Source organism: Chiloscyllium plagiosum, unplaced genomic scaffold, assembly GCF_037043375.1.
Source record: "Chiloscyllium plagiosum isolate Xiang-an unplaced genomic scaffold, Cpla_swu_hap1 HiC_scaffold_2, whole genome shotgun sequence".
NCBI classification, from domain to species: domain Eukaryota; kingdom Metazoa; phylum Chordata; class Chondrichthyes; order Orectolobiformes; family Hemiscylliidae; genus Chiloscyllium; species Chiloscyllium plagiosum.
Genome location: NW_028270140.1, coordinates 6,786,884 through 6,810,953, shown reverse-complemented (window position 1 = coordinate 6,810,953; position 24,070 = coordinate 6,786,884). Strand labels below are relative to the sequence as shown.

Sequence of the window (24,070 nt, the reverse complement as noted above, 5' to 3'; positions counted from 1 at the left end):
TCCTCCAAGACTTCCGTTTCCCTGGCTCCCAATGCCTCATCTTCACCATGGACATCCAGTCCCGATACACCTCTCTCTCTGCCATGACCAGGGCCTCCAAGCCCTCTGTTTCTTCCTTTCCCGGCATCCCCACCAGTACCTTTTCACTGACACTCTCCTATTTGTTTGGCTAAACTGGTCCTCACCCTTAACAATTTCTATTTCGAATTCTCTCACTTCCTCCAGATGAAAGGGATAGCCATGGGCACCCACATGGGCCCCAGCTATGCCTGTCTCTTTGTCAGCTACGTGGAACAGTCCATCTTCCGTAGTTACACTGGCACCACTCCCCACCATTTCCTCCACTACGTTGATGACTGCATCCGCACCACTTCGTGCTCCCACGAGAAGGATGAACAGTTCATCAACTTTACCAATACATTCCACCCCAACCTTAAATTCACCTGGATCATCTCTGACACCTGTTTCCCCTTCCTGAATCTCTCCATCTGCATCAACAGTGACCGACTCAACACTGACATTTTCTACAAGCCCACCAACTCCTACAACTACCTGGACTACACCTCCTCCCACCCTGCTTCCTGGAAAAATGCTATCCCTGATTCCCAATTCCTCTGCCTCTGCCACATCTCCTCCCAGGAGGACCATTTCCACCACAGAACACACCATATGGCCTCCTTCTTTAAAAACGGCAATTTTCCTTCTAGTACGGCTGATGATGCCCTCCAGCGCATCTCATCCACATCCCACACCTCCGCATTCGAACGCCACCCCTCAAACTGCAACAAGGACAGAACACCCCAGTCCTCACCTTCCACCCCACCAACCTCCGTATACATCGCGTCATCTCCGCCATTTCCACCACCTACAAAGAGACCCCACGATCAGAGGTATATTTCCCTCCCCACCCCATCCGCTTTCCGTAAATACCATTTCTTCTGTGACTACCTCATGAGATCCATGCCCTCTACCCCGCCCCCCCCAAAACAACCCACCTACCTTACTGGCACCTTCCCCTGCCCTTGCAGGAATTGCAAATCCTGTGCCCACACCTCCCTCCTCATCTCCGTCAAAGGCCCCAAAAGAGCATTCCACATCCATCAAAGTTGTATCAACACTTTCACACGTCATTTTCTGTATCCGTTGCTCCCAATGCAATCTCCTCTACATTGGGAGACAGGACACCCAATCGCAGAGTGCTTTAGAGAACATCTCTGGGACACGCGCATCAATCAACCCCATCGCCCCATGGCTGAACATTTCAACTCATCTTCTGCCTCGGGACCCTCCAACCCATGGCATCAATGTGGATTTCACCAGTTTCCTTGTTTTCCCCCCCCTTACCCCAGATCCAACCTTCCAGCTCAGCACCGCCTTCATGACCTATCCTATCTGTCCACCTATCCGCTCCACCCTCGCCTCTGACCTATCACCTTTATCCCCACCTCCATCCACCTATTACACTCTCAGCTACCTTGCCCCCAGCCCAACCCCCCCCCCCCCCCCCCCCCCAATGTCCCATTATCTCTCCATCGCCAAGGCCTCATTCTTGATGAAGGGCTTTTGCCTGAAATGTCGATTTTCCTGCTTCACTGATACTGCCTGGCCTGCTGTGCTTTTCCAGTACCACCCTCTTGACTCTGATTTTCAGTATCTGTAGTACTCACTTTCGCCTAGCATCACTGATATGTAGACTTACAGGATCAGCAGCACTTAAGCAGGTGATGGTCGTCCTACCATTGTGGGGCATAAGACACGGTTAGGTTCCTGATATTGTTGGGAGCACTGCTGACCACAAGAAAAGCAACAGCTATTAATGGATGTTTGATCAATGAGCCCAGCAGCAAGGAGAGTAGACACATTTTGGCAGCAGAGGCACAGCCCGGCCTGGGGAGGGAGAGGAAAGGAATAGCGGTGGTAAGGCAATAGTGGATATACTCTCAGCATAGGAACTGACACCAAAGTCAGATCTATCTGAAGATGTCAGAGAGCCACTACTGTATGAACATAAGAATTAAGAGCAAGAGTATGCCATTCTGCCTCTTGAACATGCTCTCCCATTTGATAAAATCATGACAAATCTAATTGTGGTCTCAATTTCTCCCTTAATCCTCTGAGTCCCTTGTCAAGCAAGAATTTATCTAGCTCAACCTTCAAAATATTCAATGATTCTGCCTCCACTGCTCTCTGAGGAAGACAATGCCACAGACTAATGGCTGAGAGAATAAACACTGATCATTTTTTTCCCCATCTCTATCTTAAGTTTTATACTGTCTCTCCAGTTTTAGTCTCTCTCACAGGGAACACATCCTTCCAATATCCAACCTGTCAAATCTCCTCCTAATCTTCTGCATTTCGAAAATGTCATCTCTTACTCATGATCAGCCAGTCCAACCTGTTCTTGTAGAAAACTCCTTCATTCCAAAGAACAATTGGAGAAGGCTTTTCTGAACAGCTTCTTTTCAAATGTATCCTTTCTTAGTCAGGAAATCAGAACTGTCCAAAGAATTATAGACATAAACTTACCTACTTTTACATTCTGTTCCCCTTGGAATAAATGGCAGCATTCCATTTGACTTCCTAATCACTTGGTCCATCTAAATGTTAACTTTTTGTGATCCATACACTAGAACATCCCGATCTCTCGACCACAGATGTTTGCAGTCCTAAATAATAAACTGCCTTTCTGTTCTTCCTACCAAAATGGACAAGTTGACATTTTCTCTCATTTTATTCCATCTCTCACATTTTTGTCAACTTAAACATTTCATATCCTTTTGCAGACTCCTTTGTAACTACCTCTCCTCCCTTTTTGTCATTAGCAAATTTAGAAAACCTGCATTTTGTCCCTTTATCCAAGTAATTGATATGATTTGTGAATATTTGAGACCCCAGCGCTGATCCCTCAGGCGTTCCCCTAGTTCTAGCTTGCCAATCCAAAAATGACCTATTCATCTCAACTCTCAAAAACTGAAATTGCTGGAAAAGCTCAGCGCATCTGTCAGCATCTGTGGAGATCCTTCTTCAATCGACCTTAAACATTTAAGTATTACTTAAAGCAAAGCTCTTCAATCTTCATTCAGCAACAGAAATCCTTCAACTATTGCCTCTAAATTCAACAGCTGAGGGTTCCATATTTCACACCGTTTAAAATAAGTGACATGTCCTGGGTATTCTGGGTTGCACTTAGCGTGACTATAACAAGATGACAGCTCACATGAATAGATTATTTTATATTGAAGTTTAGAGTTAATCAGACTTCATGCAAAATTACTTTAACAGTAATTATAAACACGGGGCAGAATTCTTCTTCTTCTTCATCATGAGGCAGAGTCTGAAAGTGGTTAGCAACTAGTGGATCCCATGTCAGGATTCTCTGACGTATTCCCGCCTCTGGGCTGTTTTCCATGGGTACAGCAGTTTGCAGGTCAGCAGCTAAGTTTAATAATTGATGCCCAAATTGGGGTGATTTTTAGGTCTTGTTGCAAATTGCTGGTAGGCAGACAATCCCATCTGCTGTGAGCTGGTTACCAGTTTTGTGAATGCAGTTTCCTTACAGCAGGAATCAGGAGACATTGGACTCAAGGCATCATTGAAAGTGATTAGTAAAAGGATTTGAGTGGATAGGAGGAAGACTGTTTTTAGCCAATGGGTGTCAGGAATTAACTGTGTAGTCAATAATTGAATTTGAGAAAGGCAGTCTGCATCTGCAGTGCTGTCACCTGGTGCTGGAAGGTCACCATCCTGGTACTGGAAGGTGAGATTGAAATAGACAGCCAGTTTTTTTTTGGGCTACCTGATAGGCTGAATGGACACTTTCTGTGCAATGTCTTTTCTATGGTGGCAAGTGACTAACCGAAGGAAAGGCCATCCCGCAGCCCCAATAATGTCTCCACAAAGTTTCCAGTCCTAATCAAATTTAGGATATCTGTTTGGCATGGATGAGTTGGAATGAAGGGTCTGTTTCCATAGGGCTCTGTGACTCTAAGAGTGCTTAAATATTTTTGTGTGGCTTTCGCTCCCAGTTCTCTGTTTTGGAGTGGAAGAATTGTGAGACTGCCAGGGCATGAATATGGAGCTGGTCATTTCAGAGGCCATCTGATGATATAGGTCCCACTGAGTGAGAATTCAGGACCTCCATTTGGTCCCAAAGCCCACAAGATGTTCTGCTCATGGAATCTGGCAAAATGAGACTACTCCATCTATCATCCACTGCAGCTCTTTGACAGCATTATCCAATTAGACCTATTCCCAGGCTCCTTCCCCATAGCCTTGCAATTTTCTTCCTTTCAATTTCATTTTGAAAGTTAATTTTGAATCTGATTCCACTAACTGTTCAGGCAATGTATTTTATATAATGACTCACAGTGTCACCTCTAGCTTTTATGCCAAGTACTTTAAATCTCTGGCTTTTTGGTTCTGACAGTTCTGTGCTGGAAGATGTTTCTTCCTTTGTTATTCTGCCAAGCCCTTCATAATTCTGAACGCTTCTTCTAAATCATGTTTTCATCTTTCTCCACTCTAAGGAAACCAATTCATATTTTATAGACTCTGCACATAACTGAAATCCTCATCTCTGGTGTCCTCTGCACTTTCTGCAATGTGTTGACATTCTTTCAAAGTATGGAGCCCAGAATGTGTTCTGAAAAATTAATACGTTTTTTTTTTACTTTACAAATCTCCTTGGAAAAGAAATGAAAGCATTTATGGTCCATGAGATAAAAAATATTGGATAGTGACATACTTTCTGATAACCCTTTTCATGCTGTTACTTTGTGAGGCAGCACTACAAATAAAATATAGTGATCTTGGATGATGTATAGTGAAAATGAGATTGGACCTAAAGGAAATTAGCCACATACAAAAATCTGGCTGACTATGTTATCAGTGATTTTCATCAGGTGAAAATCTTGTTTCGTAATTCACTAATAGGCTGTTCACTAAGCTTTATGATTCCTTAACATAAGAATAAGTGACTCACCTGATTGTGTGATAGGTATTTTCTTTCTCGATATTTGGGAGAATAATATAAACATTTCAGTATTATAATTTCAATGTTTATTTTGATTTTATTAGTGTGACAGAAATCAGTGCGAGAAAAAACATTCATCTTCACTATCCTGCTCGTCATTTAACAGAAGTGCAAAGCCCAGGCCACGGACTGCTTCTCCATCAATCTATCATAATGGTAAGATTGTGCTTATTTACATTATGATTTTATTTAGTTGAGAAATTAATTCTGCAGATGTATCAAAAGCTGTTTGGAAAGATCAATTAGCTGAGGATGGTTTAAAAAAAATTGAATCAATTTCAAAGAGGAGACCTATTGGACTCGAAGTGTTAACTTGTTTTTACTCTCCACAGATGCTGCCAGACTCTCCAGTACTTTGTTTTTAGTTCAAGTAAATGCACACTTTTCGTCGTCTTATTTTATCTCTTTTGTTTTATGCGTGAACGTGTGGAATTATGGATATAGTAAGCAGGATCAGCATTATTTTTTAGGCAAAAGTGGAGAGATAAATGGGCGGGGGGGGTTGGTGGTGGTAGCGGCTGGGGAGAAGGTAGCCAAGAGTACAATAAGTGAATGTGGGTGGGGATGGAGATGATAGGTCAGAGAGGGAGGGTGGAGCAGATAGGTGAGAAGGGACATTGGCAGGTGGGACAGGTCATGAGGACGGTGCTGAGCTGGAAGGTTGGAACTGGGGTAAGGTGGGGGGAGGGGAAATGAGGAAACTGGTGAAGCCCACATTGATGCCCTGGGGTTGAAGTGTTCCGAGGTGGAAGATGAGATGTTCTTCCTCCAGGCATTTAAAAATCTATATCAACATATACCTGCTCCCCCTTGGGGGAGTTGGTAGAAGGATTCTGGGCTGACTATCAGCCCATTAATGATGCAGTTTAAACGCACCTTCTGTCACCATGAGTCCTGAAAAGGGATTTGATCTGGAGCTTCTGTCACAAAAGTAGGGATGCTGTTACTGTGTAATAGTGTGTATACTGTATGTGATACTGTAAAACAGTATGTAATACTGTGTAATACTATTACAGTTTAATACTGTGCCTCTTACTGAGAGAAGGTGAAGGAATGCGTTTTGGCATATCTTGGTCTATGCCTCATTTACTTTGTTGAAGACATATTTTAAAGCGGTGTGGGATTTCATCTGTTCAATTATATAACAAAGCAATAAGAAATATGTAAGACTTCTTTAACAATGAAGTTGACAGACGAATGATAAAGATATTTGTTATCAATTAGTAGGAATTCAGATGAAAAAAAGCTTTATTGGTTCAGTTTGAATTTAAAAGCAGAACACAGAATTTTCTCATATGCACAGGCAATGCATGATAAATGGCCGCCTTAGTTTCTAAGCCTTTTTTTCTGTTTCCTAATTTAGATAGTTGCAGATCACGATACAATATAGGGAAGGTGAGTAGAACTTAGATTTGTAATAATCCTTTGCGCCTCCTTTTTCTCATCTGAATTTTGTCCCTCTGTGACATCATCCTAAGACATTGCAATAGATAAATAAGACACTTAGCTAATCTCCACTTCTCTGGATTCCTCTACTGTTATGCTTAGTTGTCATCCAGTACTGGATGAGCAGAAATTTTCTAACAAATTGTGAAGACTGAACACATGTTTTTTTTTGTTCCTAGTTCTGAAATGCATTCCCCAGCTAATGACTGCATCCTCTCACTAGCAGCAGTCTCAGATTAAGTCAGTCTGTTTACAACCTTGATCCTAAAATGAGCTTGCAATCTCATTCACACCATCACCAAGTTTGCCTGTTTCAAACTCTATAGCATCACTTGGGTTTGTCTTTTCTCCTCCGATTTTTCTGCTGCTATAACCCTCCTGCTTCCATTAGCTCTTTATTGTTGCAATGTATTCCTGGCTAGTCTTCCACATTCTACCTTGCGTAAACTAGGGATAATTGAAAAGTCTGCTACTGGTGTCATGTCATGCACTAAGTCCAGTCACTGGCCAGCTGTGTTTCCTCCTGGTTAAGCAGAACCTTGAATTCAAATTCTCATCCTTGTCTTCCAGTCCCTCCACAGCCTTTCCCCTCCCTATCTCTGTTGTCTGCTCCAGCCTTTCAGTCTTCAGAGACATCTGTGCTCCTTACATTCTGATTTCCAGAATCCTCATTTTAGTGATCCCCACTGGTGACTCTGCCTTCAGTGACCTAGACCCCAATATCTGAAATACTCTTGTCTACACATCTCCAGCTTATTATCATTCTACCTTACTTTAAGATGGATTGTAAAATGCATCTTTTTGATCATTGTTTGGTCACTTTATCTAAGATCCCCTTATGTTCCTCAGTACCAAATGTGGGAAGAGAGTGCCAATGTCACTGGGTTAGTAATCCACCAGGCCCAAATTATGTTTTGGTGCATCATTTCAAATTCTGTCACTGCAGCTAGTGAAATTTAAATTCAGTAAATAAATCCGGTATCAGGAAGGCAGCCATGCCAACTATCATTGACCATTGTGACACCCATGTGCTTCACTAATGTCCTATTAGTGGAGGGAATTTACCTTCCTTGTCTGGTCTGGCCCACATGTGACTTCAGACCCACAACAATGTGATTAACTCTTAACTGACCTCTGAAGGGACCTAGCAAGCCATTCAGTTCAAATCTATTTGGAGATGGGCAACAAATACTTACCTTGTCAGTAATGATCACATTCCTTAAAAGAATAAGTTTGCAACATTTAATTCTATAACTTTCATTGCAGCTTTGAAGAATCTAGGGATATTTCAGTATGTTAAACTTATAGGAAAAAAGGTAACATCACCATTGTCTTACCAGACCATAGGGATGCTCTCTCATGTGTGAGAGAGAGAGAGAGAGAGAGCGAGAGAGACAACTGGTGTTGGTGTGACCTGAGGGTCACCATGCCTAAGGTGAGGGGAGAGATTGAGAAAGAGAATCCTTCTTGGCAACCTCAGACAGTGGAGGAATTGAACCCACACTGTTGGCATTATCCTGCATCATGAAACAGCCATTCAGCCAACTGAGCTAACCATCCCCTATTAGTTTGGGTTCAATTCCTGAACCAGCATATTTTTCTCTAGTTTCTCTCCTATTTCTACTGATGGCCTCTCCAAATTCATTTTGTCCATGAGATCATCCTCTGCTCCTTTCATACTATTACCACTAAACCACTACCATCCAACTTCCCTTCTTGATTTCAGTTAGCTAATATCTATTAATAATCTTCTCTCTTCAATTTGTCTCCCTTGCCCCCCCCCTCAAATCTTATGTTATCACTCCTCTCAAAATAAAATCTTGACCGCAATTCTTTGCGAATACCCATTGTTAAACTCCCTTCTACTTTATATCCTTGAATGTTTAATTGCCTCCCAAGTCCATGTCAATCTTTCCTATAGCTCCACATTTATAAGAGTCATAGAGATGTTCAGCACAGAAACAGACCCTTAGGTCCAGCTCTTCCATGTCGACTAGATATTCTAAATTAATCTAGTCCCATTTGACAACATTTGGCCCATATTACTCTATTCATGAACCCATCCAGATGCTTTTTAATTGTTGTAAATGTACCAGCCTCCATTACTTCTTCTGACAGCTCATTCCATACACACATCACCCGCTGCATGAAAAGGTTAATATTAGGCCCCCTTTTTAAATCTTTCCTCTCTCACCTTAAACCAATGTCCTCTAATCTTGGATTCCCCTATCCTGCTGAAAAAACCTTGGCTATTCAGTTCACCTATCCATGCTCCTCATGATTTTATAATACGGTTACTCCTCAGCTTCCACTCCAGGGAAAATAGCCTCAGCTTATTCAGCTGCTCCCTTAGCTCAAGTCCTCCAATCCCAACAGCATCCTTCTAAATCTTTCCTGCACCCTTTCAAGTTTAACAGCATCTTTCCTAATAGCAGGAAGACCAGAACTGAATTCCTGAAATCCAGTTTCTACTCTGTGATAGTATCACTGTACTGAACAGCACCTATCTTGTCTTCTTCAGAAAGGTCACTGGATCTGAAACATTAATTCTGCTTTCTCTCCACATATACTCTCTGCTGAGACCTTCTGCATTTCTCTAGCAATTTATGTTTTGTTTCAGATTTCCAGCATCCACAATTCTTGGTTTTATTTAGGTGAAAACATTACCTCCTAGCCCAATTGTAGTGGTGATAATATATCTGAACAAATTTACATGCACATTTTCAATGTATCTAGACATCAGAGCAAATTTGAGTAATCTTGAAAAAGAAAAAAGAACAGAGGCTCACTTTCCTGAGTGGACTGAGATACAGAAGGTTTCTCAGTATGTTTCAAGTAAAAAAGAAAAATATAAAAGCAAGGTCAGACTAAATGACTGGCTTTAGCTGTGCATTCCTGGAAAATGTTGCTGGTTTCTATTATCTTGCCTCATTTGATATGGTTGTCACATTCTTCACAGCGATGAGCAGCTGTGCACAGGATATTAGAATTGACTGACCTAGCCAATCTTCCTGCTGGACCACATAGTTATTCTTAGTGTACCACTGTTCATTTCTCCTCCTCTAACTTTAACTTTAACTTTCAGTGTTTTGATAACTTAATGTATATCTCTGCCCTGTTACAGAGTTCGTAACATTATTACTTACCAACGTTTTCTATTCATTTCCCAATGGGTTCTTCTCAATGTTTCTCCAATCTGCTAGAGACCATTTACTCCTCAGCAAAATACTAGTTCCTCTCCTGTCATGGTAGAGCTATCCATCTTTTTGAATGTTTGGAGTTTGGTCTAAATATTTAAGTATGATTGATTCTGAAACTGATGACAAGGAATGCTGACATTTGGTTGGTTAGTTAAAACTGGACTCTTGTCCCATGTCTGTTTCAAATTTTATTAGAGTGGAATTTTCTAAATTCATTGAGTTTTTCACTTAATCTTAAAAAAAATCAGACCAGAAAATCATCAGGGGCAGGATCTGCATTTATGGATTTCACCTCTTTTATTATTGGAGAAAAGATTAACTATCCCCTTCACTGTTGGTGAATTGAAAGAAATTATATTGCCTTCATATAGGAAATAAATGTTGTTGAATCTAACATATGCAAATCAAATGGTTGGAGAAAATAAACATTTTATGACTGCAATTGTTTTTAATTTCCAAATGAAATACTATTTTTACCTTTGTAATTCCAAAGAGTTTTGATGTTCGAGAACCTGTTAGTTGGGATGAGCTGTCTAGTGAAGCAGAGGAACTTATTAGTTATCCACTAAAGGCAACTACTCGAGATAATCCAAATGATCCATACTCATCTTCTGTTTGTTCACGGAGAAAACCACCATGTAATCCAAACAGGTAAGGGAAGTCATGATAACTGAATACTTCGTTTTAATGGTGAAAAGGCTGATTTCTTGAAGTAAAATTATAAAATATAGACTGTGTTATTTTATGTCTTTGTTACTTGCACAATGCATCTATAGAAATCTTTAACATGGAATATAGTATTGTAAGAATAGCGAAATCGGCAGTGCTTCCAGAATCTGTTTCCAGACGTTTGGCTTCAAAACATATTGGTTTCAATAGTGGAGAAGGAAGGAGAGTTGAGGAAGAAGTTTGCAGGGAGTTGCACTAAGAAACAAAGTAACTGCTGGCAAAGGAAGGTGAAGGAATGCACAAATGTCTAGATTGGAGTATGTGGGGAAGAGCATTTTTTTGGATGAGGGTCCAGAGATCGTTTTAGACAAAAATATGGATCGATTTTTTTAAAGTTAGAATGATGATGCCCCAAATGAATCTACTCCGGTAACTTCCTTTGAGTTAATTTTCGGTCATGAAGTGAGAGGCCCTTTGAAATTAATTAAAGAAAATCTGACAGGACCAAAGTCCGAGATCTCACATTTAGATTATATATCAAAGGTGAGGGAGAGATTAAATAGAATAGTTGAGTTATCTAAACAGCACCAAAAGAGGGCACAGTATAGAATGAAGGAGGTGGCAGATAAAAGCTCTGAGACACTGACGATTTCCTGAGGGGATGATGTGTTAGCACTGTTACCAGTGATAGGAAATCCCTTCAAAACCAGGTATAATGGTGCCTATCAAATTGAGAAAAGTTGAGTCAGGCGAACTATTTAGTAAAGATAGAAAAAAAGGGTATCGAGTATGTCATGTTAACATGTTGAAACCATATTATTCTAGAGAGAAAGAACTAGAGAAACGGATGTTAGCTACTGACCCACAGAGTGAGGAATCAAATCCAGATGATGTGGATTTTGATGTGCCTCAAAATAGATTAAAAAATGAAGAGGTCCTTGAGGAATGGGATACGTTAGTGAGTTATCTGTCTCAGCAGCATAGAACACAGTTGAAAAATTTGTTACAGCAGTATAAGTATATATGTAAGAATCAGATGGGGAGGACTAATGCTATTGTACATGAAGTAGACGTAGAGAATATTGCTCTGATAAAACAATACCCCTATCAGCTTAATCCTTTCAAAGCCAGAGAGGTCCAGGTGGAGGTGGAGGCCACGCTCAATGAGGACATCATCGAACCAAGCCAAAGTGAGTGGAGGTCACTAATCACCTTAGTTCCTAAACCAGATGTGTCTCAACGATTCTGCATGGATTATCGGAAGGTCACTGCCATTACAAAATCGGACTCCTATCCAATTCCCAGATTGGAGGGCAGTATCGAGAAAGTCTGACAAGACAAGTTGGACTTGATGCACGGTTATTGGCAGGTACCTTTATCAGAGTCGGCAAAATAAATTTCTGCGTTTGTAACCCCAATAGGCTATATCAGTTTAAAAATGATGCCCTTTGGAATGAAGAACGCACCTGCCACATTCCAAAGACTCATGAACAGAGTTGTGGCTGGGTTAACAAACTGTGCAATCTATTTGGACGATGTCTGATCTTTTAGTTAGTCCTGGAAAGATCACATGGTACAGTTGGCAGAGCTCTTTGAATGACTATGAGAAACAAAACTGGTGACAAGCTTAAATAAAATGGAGTTTGCAAAAGCAGAGTTGACGTTCTTGGCACATAACATTGGTCATGGAAGGTTGACACTATGGAATACAAAGACAAAGGGCATCAAGGAATTTCCATGACTAACCTCGAAGAAAAAGGTGCTTTGATTCTTGGGACTCAGCAGATTCTATCGGAAGTTTGTTCCAAACTTCAGCAGTGTAGTGGCACTGTTAACCAATTTGCTGAAGAACACCACAAAGTTTTAGTGGACAGAACAATGCCAGACGCATTCGACCATTTGAAAGCCATATTAACCACCAAACCAGTTTTAGCTACACCAAACTTTCCAAAAACTTTTAAAGTAGCTATCTATACTGGTGACATAGGAGTTGGAGCTGTGGAGCCCCATCCTCATCTACAGGAAGATGAGGATGGGATTGAACTGCCCATTGGTTACAATTCAAAGATGATCAACATCCCCCAGAGGGAATACTCCACAATCGAAAAGGAACGATTGGGTTTGGTACTGGCCTTATAATGTTTTAACGTGTGTGTCACGAACAATGTGTCGGAGACGTTTATGTACACAGATCACAATCCGCTTACATTCTTAGAATGCTTTAAAGGCAAGAATATGAGATTATTTGATTGGAGTCTTATGTTACAGACTTTTAATTGAAAAATCATAAATGTTGCGGGTTGGAAGAATGTAGAGACATGGCAGCTTTTCAATGTGAGGAACCTACTAATCAGTGCAGAACAGAGGCGCAATATCTGGTAAAGGTTAACCAGAAGGACCAATGAGCAACTGTATCTCTGCAGAAATTGTGATTTTAAGTGTCTAAATCTGAAGACATCTTTTGATACATCTGTCTCGTAGTGGTTTTGCTGTGCATCTCAAAACCAAGCAGAGGAGGAAGAATGTTGAATGCAACAATGAGGATGCCAGATGTTGCATGATGAAGGAGGTGGACCACAACCAAGGCACAATGAGAAATGCACAAGGATTATTTGGGGAAGATCACCATAACATTGAAGCAGTCGTACTGTCATTTCTTCCATTTTGCAGTCTATCACTCAGTGGCCAGGGGTGTTTGTTGTGACTAAAGACTTGACTGCCTGCACCATATTTAATCACTTGCAGTCCACTGAGGGAACAATGCTGTAAATGAATTCTGAAAGGGGAGCAAGGATTGGAAGGAGGTCCAATGAAATGTGTAACCTTATTAAGCAGCTTAACATCTAGGTATTATTTTCACATGTTTTGAGTAGAGCTAGATACCTTTCACGAATGTCTTGTACATGCTTCTATAAGACCATAAGAAATGGGAATGGAAGTAAGGCCATTCAGCCCATTGAGTCATCTCCACCATTCAAACATGGCTGATGGGCATTTCAACGCCACTTACCCACACACTCTCTGTATCCCTTAATTCCTTGCAAGATTAAGAATGGTCCCATGGTGCTTGTAGTTGATATGGAGACAAGGTGCTGATCGGGCCTGCTTTTTAGCTGCAGATAACTTTGGCCAGCTTTCATGTATCCCCTTGAGGACTGACATGTGAGGCTACTACATAGGGGCAAGAACCTTTGCTGTCACCACAGCTACTAGAGGTATTGATATCGCTAGTAGAGGTGCTGAACAAGCATTGCCCACACTTAGGAGCTCCCTTTGGAGCAGACCCCAAATGCTGACAGCAGCCTCTCTTTCTCAGTCATGAAGAGATTTTATCTTCCTGTTGACCTGAGAAGCACAAAGACCTGGCATTAGATCTTGCTAATGCTGCGTAGAGGTTATGGGCATCTGCTCAGCAGTCTGCTTGTCAGCTTCTCCATGATGGTCACCTACATCTTAATAAAGTAAGCCTTGCTTGCAAATGCTCTGTTGAATGTGAAGGTGGAGTAATGGAGGTGAATTTGATGGCCTGTGGTGTATTGGTGGGGAAGTGTTGGCAGCCCCAGTGAGGTGGGTAAAGTAGGTGATAGATCTGTTTTGAGGGGCTGGTTGGGAGGATTAAAGGGGTAGAAATGACCTTGGGGTTGGAGGTCCTTCCGATGGCCACTAGGTACTTCCAAAGGAGGTACCCTGCATTCTTTGCATCACCTTAGCCTGCCCAGCAAATCTGGTAGCTAACATTTGACATAGGCCTCCCCATAGGAAATGTTGCAGTGGGGAGTATGATGAGGTTGGCAGTTAGTTGGGCATTACTTGCAGCCTTAAAGGCCTCAGTAAGCCAAAGAGCAGGTGAAGGGGGAATACTTAATGCATTCACTCCCTCGTCCCCCACCTGTGAAAACAGAGACAGATTCTTGTTGGGGAGAGGGATTTGGGGGAGACTGGCAGGCCATGTGTTGAGTTTAATGGGTCATTCCAACTTTAAACATGCCAGTGGGGAAATACAAAGACCCACAGTTGTGCCTGCTTTCACGGTTCAAGGGTGAGATGACTCTATTCTGTAATTTTGATGTAATGAAACAAAACACTGCAAAAAGAACTATTATTTATTATATTAGAAAATTCAACTCCTTTAATGATCATCAAGTGGAAAAAGGGAGAAAGTGAGGATTGCAGGTGCTGGAGATCAGAGTTGAACAGTGTGGGCTGGAAAAGCACAGCAGACCAGGTAGCCATCTGAGGAGCAGGAGAATCGACATTTTGGGCAGAAGCCATTCATCGGGGGTAGGGGATTGAGAAAGGAATAGGAGGATGGGGGTGGGAGTGGATAAACCATAATATAGTTTACTATAATGGCATTGTTAAAATTGTCTTTTTTTTTCTCTCAAAAGGTTGTATTTTGATCCAGTGAGCCACCCTGCCTGGGACAGAATTCATGAGCGAGTCCAGAATCTCCTAGCGAGTATTGATGCACAGGAAAGAGCCTCAGCGGTAAATATCTGTGGTTATGATACTGCGAAAAATCTGCATTTATGTTCATTATTGAAAACAGAAAGCACTGTCTTTAATAGAAATGGAATTGCTGGAAATCTGGCTATACCTGTGAAAACAGATTCAGGGTTAACCTTTTATGTTAGATGCCTCTTTTTCGGATTGTGATCTTGGCCTTAAAGTAACAATTACTGTATATACTCAAGTAATAGTGGAATTTTTTGACTTTTTAAGGTTAAATTTATGGGTCGAATATTACATGGATACTATTCTTGAGGGGCTGAAATTGACACCTGTCAAAATTCATACTGCATCATTAGCAGAAGCCCAATTGATGTCTAAATGGGTAACGAAAATAAAGAAACAAATTATGGTAATTCTGAAAACCCGGAGCAGAGCACAACAGCCAGTGGACTGAAAGAGAGGAGCAGAGTGGAACAACTGGCAGACTGGAAAGCAGGATTGGAACGCAGCGACTGGCACACTGACTCAAAAACGACGGTCTGTTATCTGTGAAGAAATAGGGTCGACGTTTACATGAGATGTATGGGAAATTTCAGATTATTTGGCCAAAAATAGGGGGTCGACTTTTACATGAGATCAACTATTACTCAAGTATATACAGTATATCAAAGAATACATGTATAGACATATGGTAGTTAAACATTATAGTAAATTGATTTAACTTTGGATAATTACACTTAATTTCTTGAAAGCATAAGTCCACAGTGTAATAAAATTGTTTTAATCTTTTAGAAATTATACAACTATTTTTGATTTAGTTATTAAATGCTTTAGAATCTATATTTAGTAGATGGTGTTGTAAATATAAATCTTCAATAACGCTAAGAGGTTTTCCAGTAATTCACAGGTAAATTCCCCTGTGATATTCCTGCCCTGAGTGTTTACTGTCTGACAAATAACCAGACACCTGCTTTGGACTTTTAAAACAAAATGAAACGAGAAGATGCAGTTACTGAGCGAAGAGTTTTTTTGTTCAGATAATTTTGATCTGAAAGGCCAGATGTACTACCTAAACACTGATGAGCCTGTGGTAACAATAAAATAGCAGTTGCAGGGATTTTAAAAACCCGAATAGTACAGCAGTAAGCAATTCCTAGTTTACAATAACCATTTCATTCATAATATGATGTTGGCAGGTGATGGCAAAGTGGTATTATCACTGGATTAGTAATCCATAGTCCCAAACTAAACCTCTAGGGACATGGGTCAGAATCACACCATGGCAGATGGTGAAAATTATATTCATTTTAAAAATTATTGAATTTAAAAAATCTAGTCTAATGGCAACTATTGTTGATTTTTGTAAAAGCCCATTTCGGTCACTAATGTCCTTTAGGGACAACATTTACTGCACTTACCTGGTCTGGCCTGCATTTGACTCCAAACCCAAAGCTATGGTGGTTGACTGCCCTCTGAAATTGACAAGAACTAAGAAAGAAGTGAAACTGGACAATCCATCCAACATCAACATAGGTGGCAGAAACGACTATGTCAAAAGCAGCCCTATTGATCCTGCAAAGTTTTTCTTACTAACATCTTGGGGTTTTTCCTAAAATTGTGAAGGCTGTCCAACAGACAAGGAGAAAGTGAGGACTGCAGATGTTGGAGATCAGAGTCAAGAGTGTGGCATTGGAAAAGCACAGCAGGTCAGACAGCATCTGAGATTCCTGATGAAAGGCTTATGCCTGAAAAGTCGATTCTTCTGCTCAGATGTTGCCTGACCTGCTGTGCTTTTTCATGAATAACTGTAATGCATCTTGGAGATGGTACATACATCTGCCAGTGTGCACTGGTGATGAGAGGAGTGAGTATTGAAGACAGTGGCTGGGGTCATACAGGCCTGGATGATGTCAGCTTTTTGAGTTGGAGTTGCACTAATTGAGACGAGTGGAGTGTGTTCTATTACACTGTTGATTTGTGCCTTTTACATAGTTTAGGAAGTCAAGAGACAAGCTACTCCACTGTGGAATTCCTAAGCTCCTACCTGTTCTGGTATCCAAAGTACTTGCTTGGCTGGTCTAGTTCAGTTTCTAGTCAATTGTAACTCCTAAGATGTTTTTAGAGGAGAATGTGGTGATAATAACATCACTGAATATCAAGGAAGAGAGAATTGCATTATCTGATTGGCAGTTATGTGGTGCAAATGTTACTTTTCACTTATCAGCCCAAGAGTGTATGTTAAAGAATGTGGTGCTGGAAAAGCACAGCCAGTCAGGCAGCATCCGAGGAGCAGGAGAATCGACACTTTGAGGATAAACTCTTCATCCACATATGCTCAAAACGTCGACTCTCTTGCTCCTCAAATGTTGCCTAACCCGCTGTGCTTTTCCAGCACCACACTTTTCGACTCTGATCTCCAGTATTTGCAGTACTGTCTTTCTCAAAGAATGTATGTTGTCCAGCTCTTGGTGAATATGGACACAGATCACTCCAGTAAGTGAGGAATCATAAAAGGTACCAAACACAATGCAATCATCAGCAAAAGTATGAACTTTTGACCTTCTGATAGAAGGAAGGTCATTAAAGTAGCTGAAGATAGTTCAGATCATACAGATATTTGTGTCAAGCCCCTCTTCCAGTTAGTTATCTAATTGTGTACTACTGTTCACGATTGAAAGTGGCAGAGCAGAGCTGTCACGCAGCTACCTGATGAAGGAGCAACACTTCGAAAACTAGTGTTTCCAAATAATCCTGCTGGACCATAACCTGGTGTTATGTGATTTTTAACTTTGTCCACCCCAGTCCAATACCAACTCCTCCACATCATACATTTAATGTTATGAACGCTCCACTGGCGCACATAGAACTAGAACCCAGGCCTCCTGACACTGCCCATTATACCACAACAGACCTCTTCTTATTCTTCTGTTAAAGAGAGAGATTGATTATTGGCACCACATGAAGAATGGTTCCATTGTTAAAAAGGTAATTTTCCCTGTTAGCCATAATTAGGATCTTAAACCTAATTTACTACTTATACCAAACAAGCTAAGAAGATAGATCTGAATTTTATTCAGAGGCTATGGGTACAGACCCAAGCCACCTCTATTTGGCTGGGTCACTCCAAGCTAATTTCACTCCCATCAAGCCTCTGTTTAACTTGGGGTGAGAGATCCCTCCCATTAGGCTTCCTCTGCAAACCTATCATGGCTGACAATTCTGTAATCCCATCAATAGCACAGGGTATAGTGACCAATTCTGAGACTGCAGGCACTCCCCGACAGTTACTAATAATGGTGTTGAATGAGAAAGTAAGTTGAGGACCTCTGCCAGGTCTGAGCATGCCCCAGTGAGGGGAGGTTGGAGGATCAAGTTAAAGAGGTGGGGAAATCAAACATCCAATGTCAATAGTTCAAGGTACAATACCATGTAATGGGGCTTCTTTTAGGTACAGAGTACCCATATATATTTCATACAGAAGTGACAGCCCCTTCCCCATATACAAAAAGGTTAACTGGTGAATCCTGGTGGCCTTTCCATATAACATGGATAACTCGCACTACTAATAAACGCAGGTAGTGGTTCAAGTGGCTATTAGTGATCTTCACTTAAAGACTGCAATTTACTCAAGGTTAGATGGTTACCAGCATGGTCAGATCAAACATGGATCACTGCCATGACACTTAATTTTATGCTAATCTTTTCCCAGGGTGGGACACATAAATTCTACTAATGAAGTCAGATAACCAAAAACTTCTTCAAAGTGTGAGGTTTTAAAGAATGCCTTCAAAAAGGGAAAGAGAAGCAGAGAGGTATTTGGAGGGAATTCAGAACTTTCTGTGCAGCTGAAAGCAAGATGACCAATGGTGGCCAAATGAGCTTTGACAAAGGGTCAGTTAGACGCGAAACGTCAGCTCTTTGCTCTCCTTACAGATGCTGCCAGACCTGCTGAGATTTTCCAGCATTTTCTCTTTTGGTTTCAGATTCCAGCATCCGCAGTAATTTGCTTTTATATAGTGGTGGCCAAATGATCTAGAGTCCAGAATAAAGGGGATGAAGTTAGATTACAGAAATTCAAAGGGATGAAATCATGAAGTCATTTCAACATGACCCTGCAAATTTAAAAATCATTCCTCCCATTATTTAATCAAGTTGTGGCGTACTGTTAGCAAAAGTACATAAAATACTCCAAATTCAAATAGGATCTTGCCTGAGAAAGCAGGAAGTATTTACAATATACATATGCGCATTGATGAGATCATAATGAAATATTGAAAAATAATTTATTGCTGGTTTTGCAAAGTCATTGCAAGAAATCTAGCAATAGGATTGTTAAGGAACTGTTTGCTAATGATTGTACAATTGATTTGTCCCTTTAGAGGAATATTAGTTTCACCTGCCCACCATGCTCCTAGGACCACACAAGTGAAAAAGCAACTTTTTTTAATGAGTACCGGTATGTTTCTTATAACTTTTCCAATCTAATGTGTGATTTATTTACAAAAGCAAAAGTAATAATGACAATTGAAATTGATAAGCAAATATCCCAGCTCGTGGCATTAAGGTATCATAGTTTTGTGGCTGTCTTCACGTTCTCTAACAACATATTTCATACTGCAGCATCTTAATAAAAGCAATAAACTAAGCCACTCAATCAGGAAAGAGCTGGAATGTTTGCAGTATCGAAGCAAAACAAATGCTGTAATAAATTAGTGCAATGACCGCAATAAGAATATTGCAGCTGATTCAGAAAATACAGATACAGGGAAACAAAATTGAAGTGCTCTTCAAAGAGCAGTTAAGAGAAAATAACTGTCCGGGAGGTGGCGACATTTAGCACACAAGATTCAAAAACAAAATCAAGGACACAACATAGATTTTTGTGTTCACTTGCATGCCCCAAAAGTCATAGGATATTTTAATGAAAGTTTTTATTATTTTCTTATTGAGGATGTGACTATTTTCTCTGCCACTACTTCAAAACTGCGAACTATCAAAGGAATGCAAAAGTTAATAGTTGCCTGAGAGGAATCTCTACCTCATCGCAAGGATCTTGTACTGTTGTTGAATCAGAATATTTAATAACTGCTAATCATGCAGGATAATAGTACCAATGCCGATAAGCATCTTTGTCACCTTCCAATGGCTATTCTAATAGTTCCCTAGCTTTCTGCTTTCAAGTTGGCTCGTTTCAAATTCTGATGGCGATACCTACACTAAATTCTGCTTGCCCATCATTCTTATACTCATTAAGCCTGCATTGGGTCAAATCCCCAATGCCCCACATTTAACATTCTCATCTTTGTGTTTAATTCTCCCTATACCATTGGGAATTCACTCTTTATAACCATTTGCTCTGATACAAGTCTCTTCAAAAATGTAACTTTTTCTGACTGCAGCATCTTCTATCTTTACCCTACCATTGGTGATTACGTCTTCATCTGTCTTTGTCCCATACTCTGGAAACCTTCCTCTACCAACCTCTCCTCCTTAAAGAGATGCACTTTAAAGAGTATCTTCTACTCAGATTTTGGGCATGCTTCACAAGAGTTTCTCCTTTACCTTCAATATTCATTTGTTTTAATGATGCCTCAGTTAAATGTTGAGATGTTTTTATATGTTAAATGTCTACATTTGATGCTGTGCATTAGATAATCCGGTATCTGTTGTCATAATTGGCTCTGTCATCACAAAACATTGTTGATGATTAAAAAAAACATGCATTTATAAGACAACTTTCAGAACCCCAGAAGTTTTAAAGTGCTTCACAGTCAATGTAATACAGAAATGTTTCCAGCGTAGGGAAACAAGGCTAATATTTGTGTGCAAGCACTCATAATAGCAATGGGATATATAATCTGTTAGTTATATTTGGTGAATATCTTTTGTAAACTCCAACGGAAGTCTCCTGCTCTCCTTCCATTTGGTGTCACAGGATTGTGACACAGGAAATGTTGCCAGGGTTGGAGGATTTGAGCTATAGGGAGAGCCTGAATAGGCTGGGGCCGTTTTCCCTGGAGCGTCAGAAGCTGAGGGGTGACCTTACAGAGGTTTATAAAATCAAGAGGGGCATGGATAGGGTAAATAGGCAAGATATTTTCCCTGGAGCGGGGGAGTCCAGAACTAATGGGCATAGGTTTAGGGTGAGGGAGGAAAGATTTAAATGTCCTAAGGGGGAGCTTTTTTACAGCAAAGAATGGTGCATGTATGGTATGAGCTGCCACAGGAAGTGGTGGAGGCTGATGCAATTACAAAATGGATATATAAATAGGAAGGGTTTCAAGGGATATAGGCCAAATGCTGGCAAATGGGACTAGATTAGCTTAGGATATCTGGTTAGTCTGGATGAGTTGGACCGAAGGCTCTGTTTCCATGTTGTACATCTTTATGACTGTGTGTAAAGCATGCAGATGTAACAACTGTCACACAACCTTAACCAATGGATAGGAGGACCATGTGATAATGATCTTGCATGGTCAGAAGGGGAATGGTGTACTGTGATAGGACTCAAGACAGGGGTGACGTCAGGACCCAATAACTGGGGCTCTGGTCAGAGTGGGGCCATTATTTCTACCCTTGCCCCTGTCTGTGAACAGGTCACCGAGGTATTTTCTTCATGAGGGAATGAAAAATTTGGAATAGTCCAGCTTAGATGCTGGCCGACATCCTGTTTAAATGTCATGATTCGGAGATGCCGGTGTTGGACTGGGGTGTACAAAATTAAAAATCACACAACACCGGGTTATAGTCCAACAGGTTTAATTAGAAGCACACTAGCTTTCGGAGCGACGCTCCTTCATCAGGTGATTGTGGAGGGCTCGATCGTAACACAGAATTTATAACAAAAATTTGCAGTGTGATGTAACTGAAATTATACATTGAAGAATTGATTGTCTGTTAAGCCTTTCATCTGTTAGAATACAGTGATAGTTTGTGAGTTGTGGTGATAGATTATAAGCATAGTGAATGGAGAATAATCACAGTGACACAGGTCGATCTGCTATAACACCCATTTTGTTAATGTGAATTCGCTATAACACATTTGATGAATTGGGGACACTGCTTCTAAAGCATGAACCTTTAAAACATGGTATATTGGTTATAACGCGATTCCAACCCTGTTAGTTCAAATGGAGCTGCTGTTACTCAATTTTCTGATAAATGGGATTGTACGAGAACGGAACTACCACACTATAGCAGAACTGTCTGTAATGTGGAACCATGAAGGATACTCCTGCTTTCTCTTGTTGTACATTTTGGAAGATTTGTTAAGGCAAGGTATTAGGTTTCTTCATTGACCTCCAGAGTTTCTTGGCGGGCTCATTAGTTTAGGTCGTTCTATCTCAAAGCAAAAACGTATGGAATAAATGGATTACATTAAATGGCAAAAGGGTCTTGTAACTTCTTTGGGTATTTGATTATCTTGAATTTCAGGCAGCCACTAATGACTAAAAGCATGGGTTGCCTTAACAAACCAGTAACAGTCAAGCCCAGGAATTGATATTCATTGTACTAATTTATACCAGAAGAGTGGCAAAATGCTTTCTGATCTCTATAACAGTGCCTATTAAGTAACTCATACACTTGACTGTATCTTGGTAGACAGTGTTTGCTGCTTAGAATGTCCACATAATTTCTTTATTTCAACATGATTGCATTAGCAATTGTTTAGCAAATAATGGAGGCTATTATTGCAGTTCATTGCTAATTCCTCACAGTTCACATCACAAACTCACAGCCTGCACCTACACAGCCAAACAATGATCACCCACTCAGTGCACATCTATCTTGCTGGGCAGAGTTTTAGTTATAGAGTCATAGAGATGTACAGCATGGAAACAGACCATGTTGACCAGATCTCCCAAACCAATCTAGTCCCACCTGCCAGCACCTGGCCCATATCCCTCCAAACCCTTCCTATTCACATACCCATCCAAATGCCTGTTAAATGATGCAATTGTACCAGCCTCCACCACTTCCTCTGGAAGCTCATTCCATGCATGTACCACCCCCTATGTGAAAATGTTGCCCCGTAGGTCTCTTAATCTTCTCCCTCTCACCCTAAACTTATGCCCTCTAGTTCTGGACTCCCTGACCCCAGGGAAAAGGCTTTGCCTATTTACCCTATCCACACCCGTCATAATTTTGTAAACCTCTGTAAGGTCACCTCTCAGCCTCCGACGCTCCAGGGAAAACAGCCCCAGCCTGTTCAGCCTCTCTCTATAGCTCAAATCCTCCAATCCTGGCAATATCCTTGTAAATCTTTTCTGAACCCTTTCAAGTTTCCCAACATCCTTCTAATAGGATTATTCATCTTGCTCTGCTTCTCCATCAGAAAAAAAGTTTCTCCCTACCTCCTGTGTTGAAATCCTTTGTCATTTTAAAAACTTTGATAATCCCTCCTCAAAATTCTAAACTTTAAAGAATATAAACTCAGGTTAAACAAGCTGTCCTCGTTAGCGCTTGAGTTTCACTATTAGTTTTTCTAGGTAAAAACAAGGACTGCAGATGCTGGAAACCAGAGTCTAGCTTAGAGTGGTGCTGGATTAGAGTGGAGCACCTGCTGTGCTTTTCCAGCACCACTGTAATCTAGACTATTAGTTTTTCTGTCCATGTTATTTTCATGCTGGCTATTTGGTTGTTCTCAGTTTATCCATACACATACTGAAGTTGTGGTTCATGTTGGATGAAAGTAAAATCATTTCAACCTGCTCCTTTTTCCGTCTGACATAAATACTGAGGTCTTTTTTTTGTCAGTCCTTGGTTGCTAATGTTTTGGAAAGAGATTGGATTTTTTTCAGGGATTTAGCCATTTCTCTTGGGGGTTCTGTTCATTTCTCGCAGATAACAAATACACAAACTTACACAAAAGTGTCCTTTCGATAAGGAGACATTCTGCATTTATTCTAGAATTGTTGCCATACTGGGAGAGCATGTGGAGGATGCAAGAACAAAGACATGGAAAGAGAAAGAATGAAATCGCGTTTTAAAAAAATCTTTGGTCATGTGATGAGGAATGCTGTGCATTTAACCATCACCAGGCAGATTATGCATTAGTTTGCTTTCCACTTTTATTTCCCCATAAAAATATCTCCCACAAAGAAAGTTGTTTGTTTGGCTTCGTTTCAAGGAGGCCATGCATTTACAATTTATCCAATTTTCTCTCCAAAGTATGCTGAATCCATTACAAATTTTGACTCGCACCAAGCTATGTTTAAAATACTCATAGACCTTCACACAAATTATTCAAGGCTAATGTTTGAAGTACTGG

The 24,070-nt window shown here is 40.7% G+C and overlaps 1 protein-coding gene across 2 annotated transcripts in view; it reads left to right on the top strand.

Moving 5' to 3' along the window:
* LOC122564134 (spermatogenesis-associated protein 6) overlaps positions 1 to 24,070 on the top strand; it is a 90,587-nt gene that overhangs the window by 54,120 nt on the left and 12,397 nt on the right. Inside the window, exons 9-13 of one of the 2 annotated variants that reach the window (XM_043718754.2) lie at positions 5,077 to 5,188; positions 6,396 to 6,427; positions 10,172 to 10,329; positions 14,736 to 14,835; positions 19,179 to 19,255. In XM_043718754.2, coding sequence (XP_043574689.2) covers positions 5,077 to 5,188; positions 6,396 to 6,427; positions 10,172 to 10,329; positions 14,736 to 14,835; positions 19,179 to 19,214 — 438 coding nt within the window. In that variant the 3' untranslated portion in view covers positions 19,215 to 19,255. The remainder of the gene's footprint in view (positions 1 to 5,076; positions 5,189 to 6,395; positions 6,428 to 10,171; positions 10,330 to 14,735; positions 14,836 to 19,178; positions 19,256 to 24,070) is intronic. The other variant, XM_087994512.1, reaches the window with a different exon arrangement.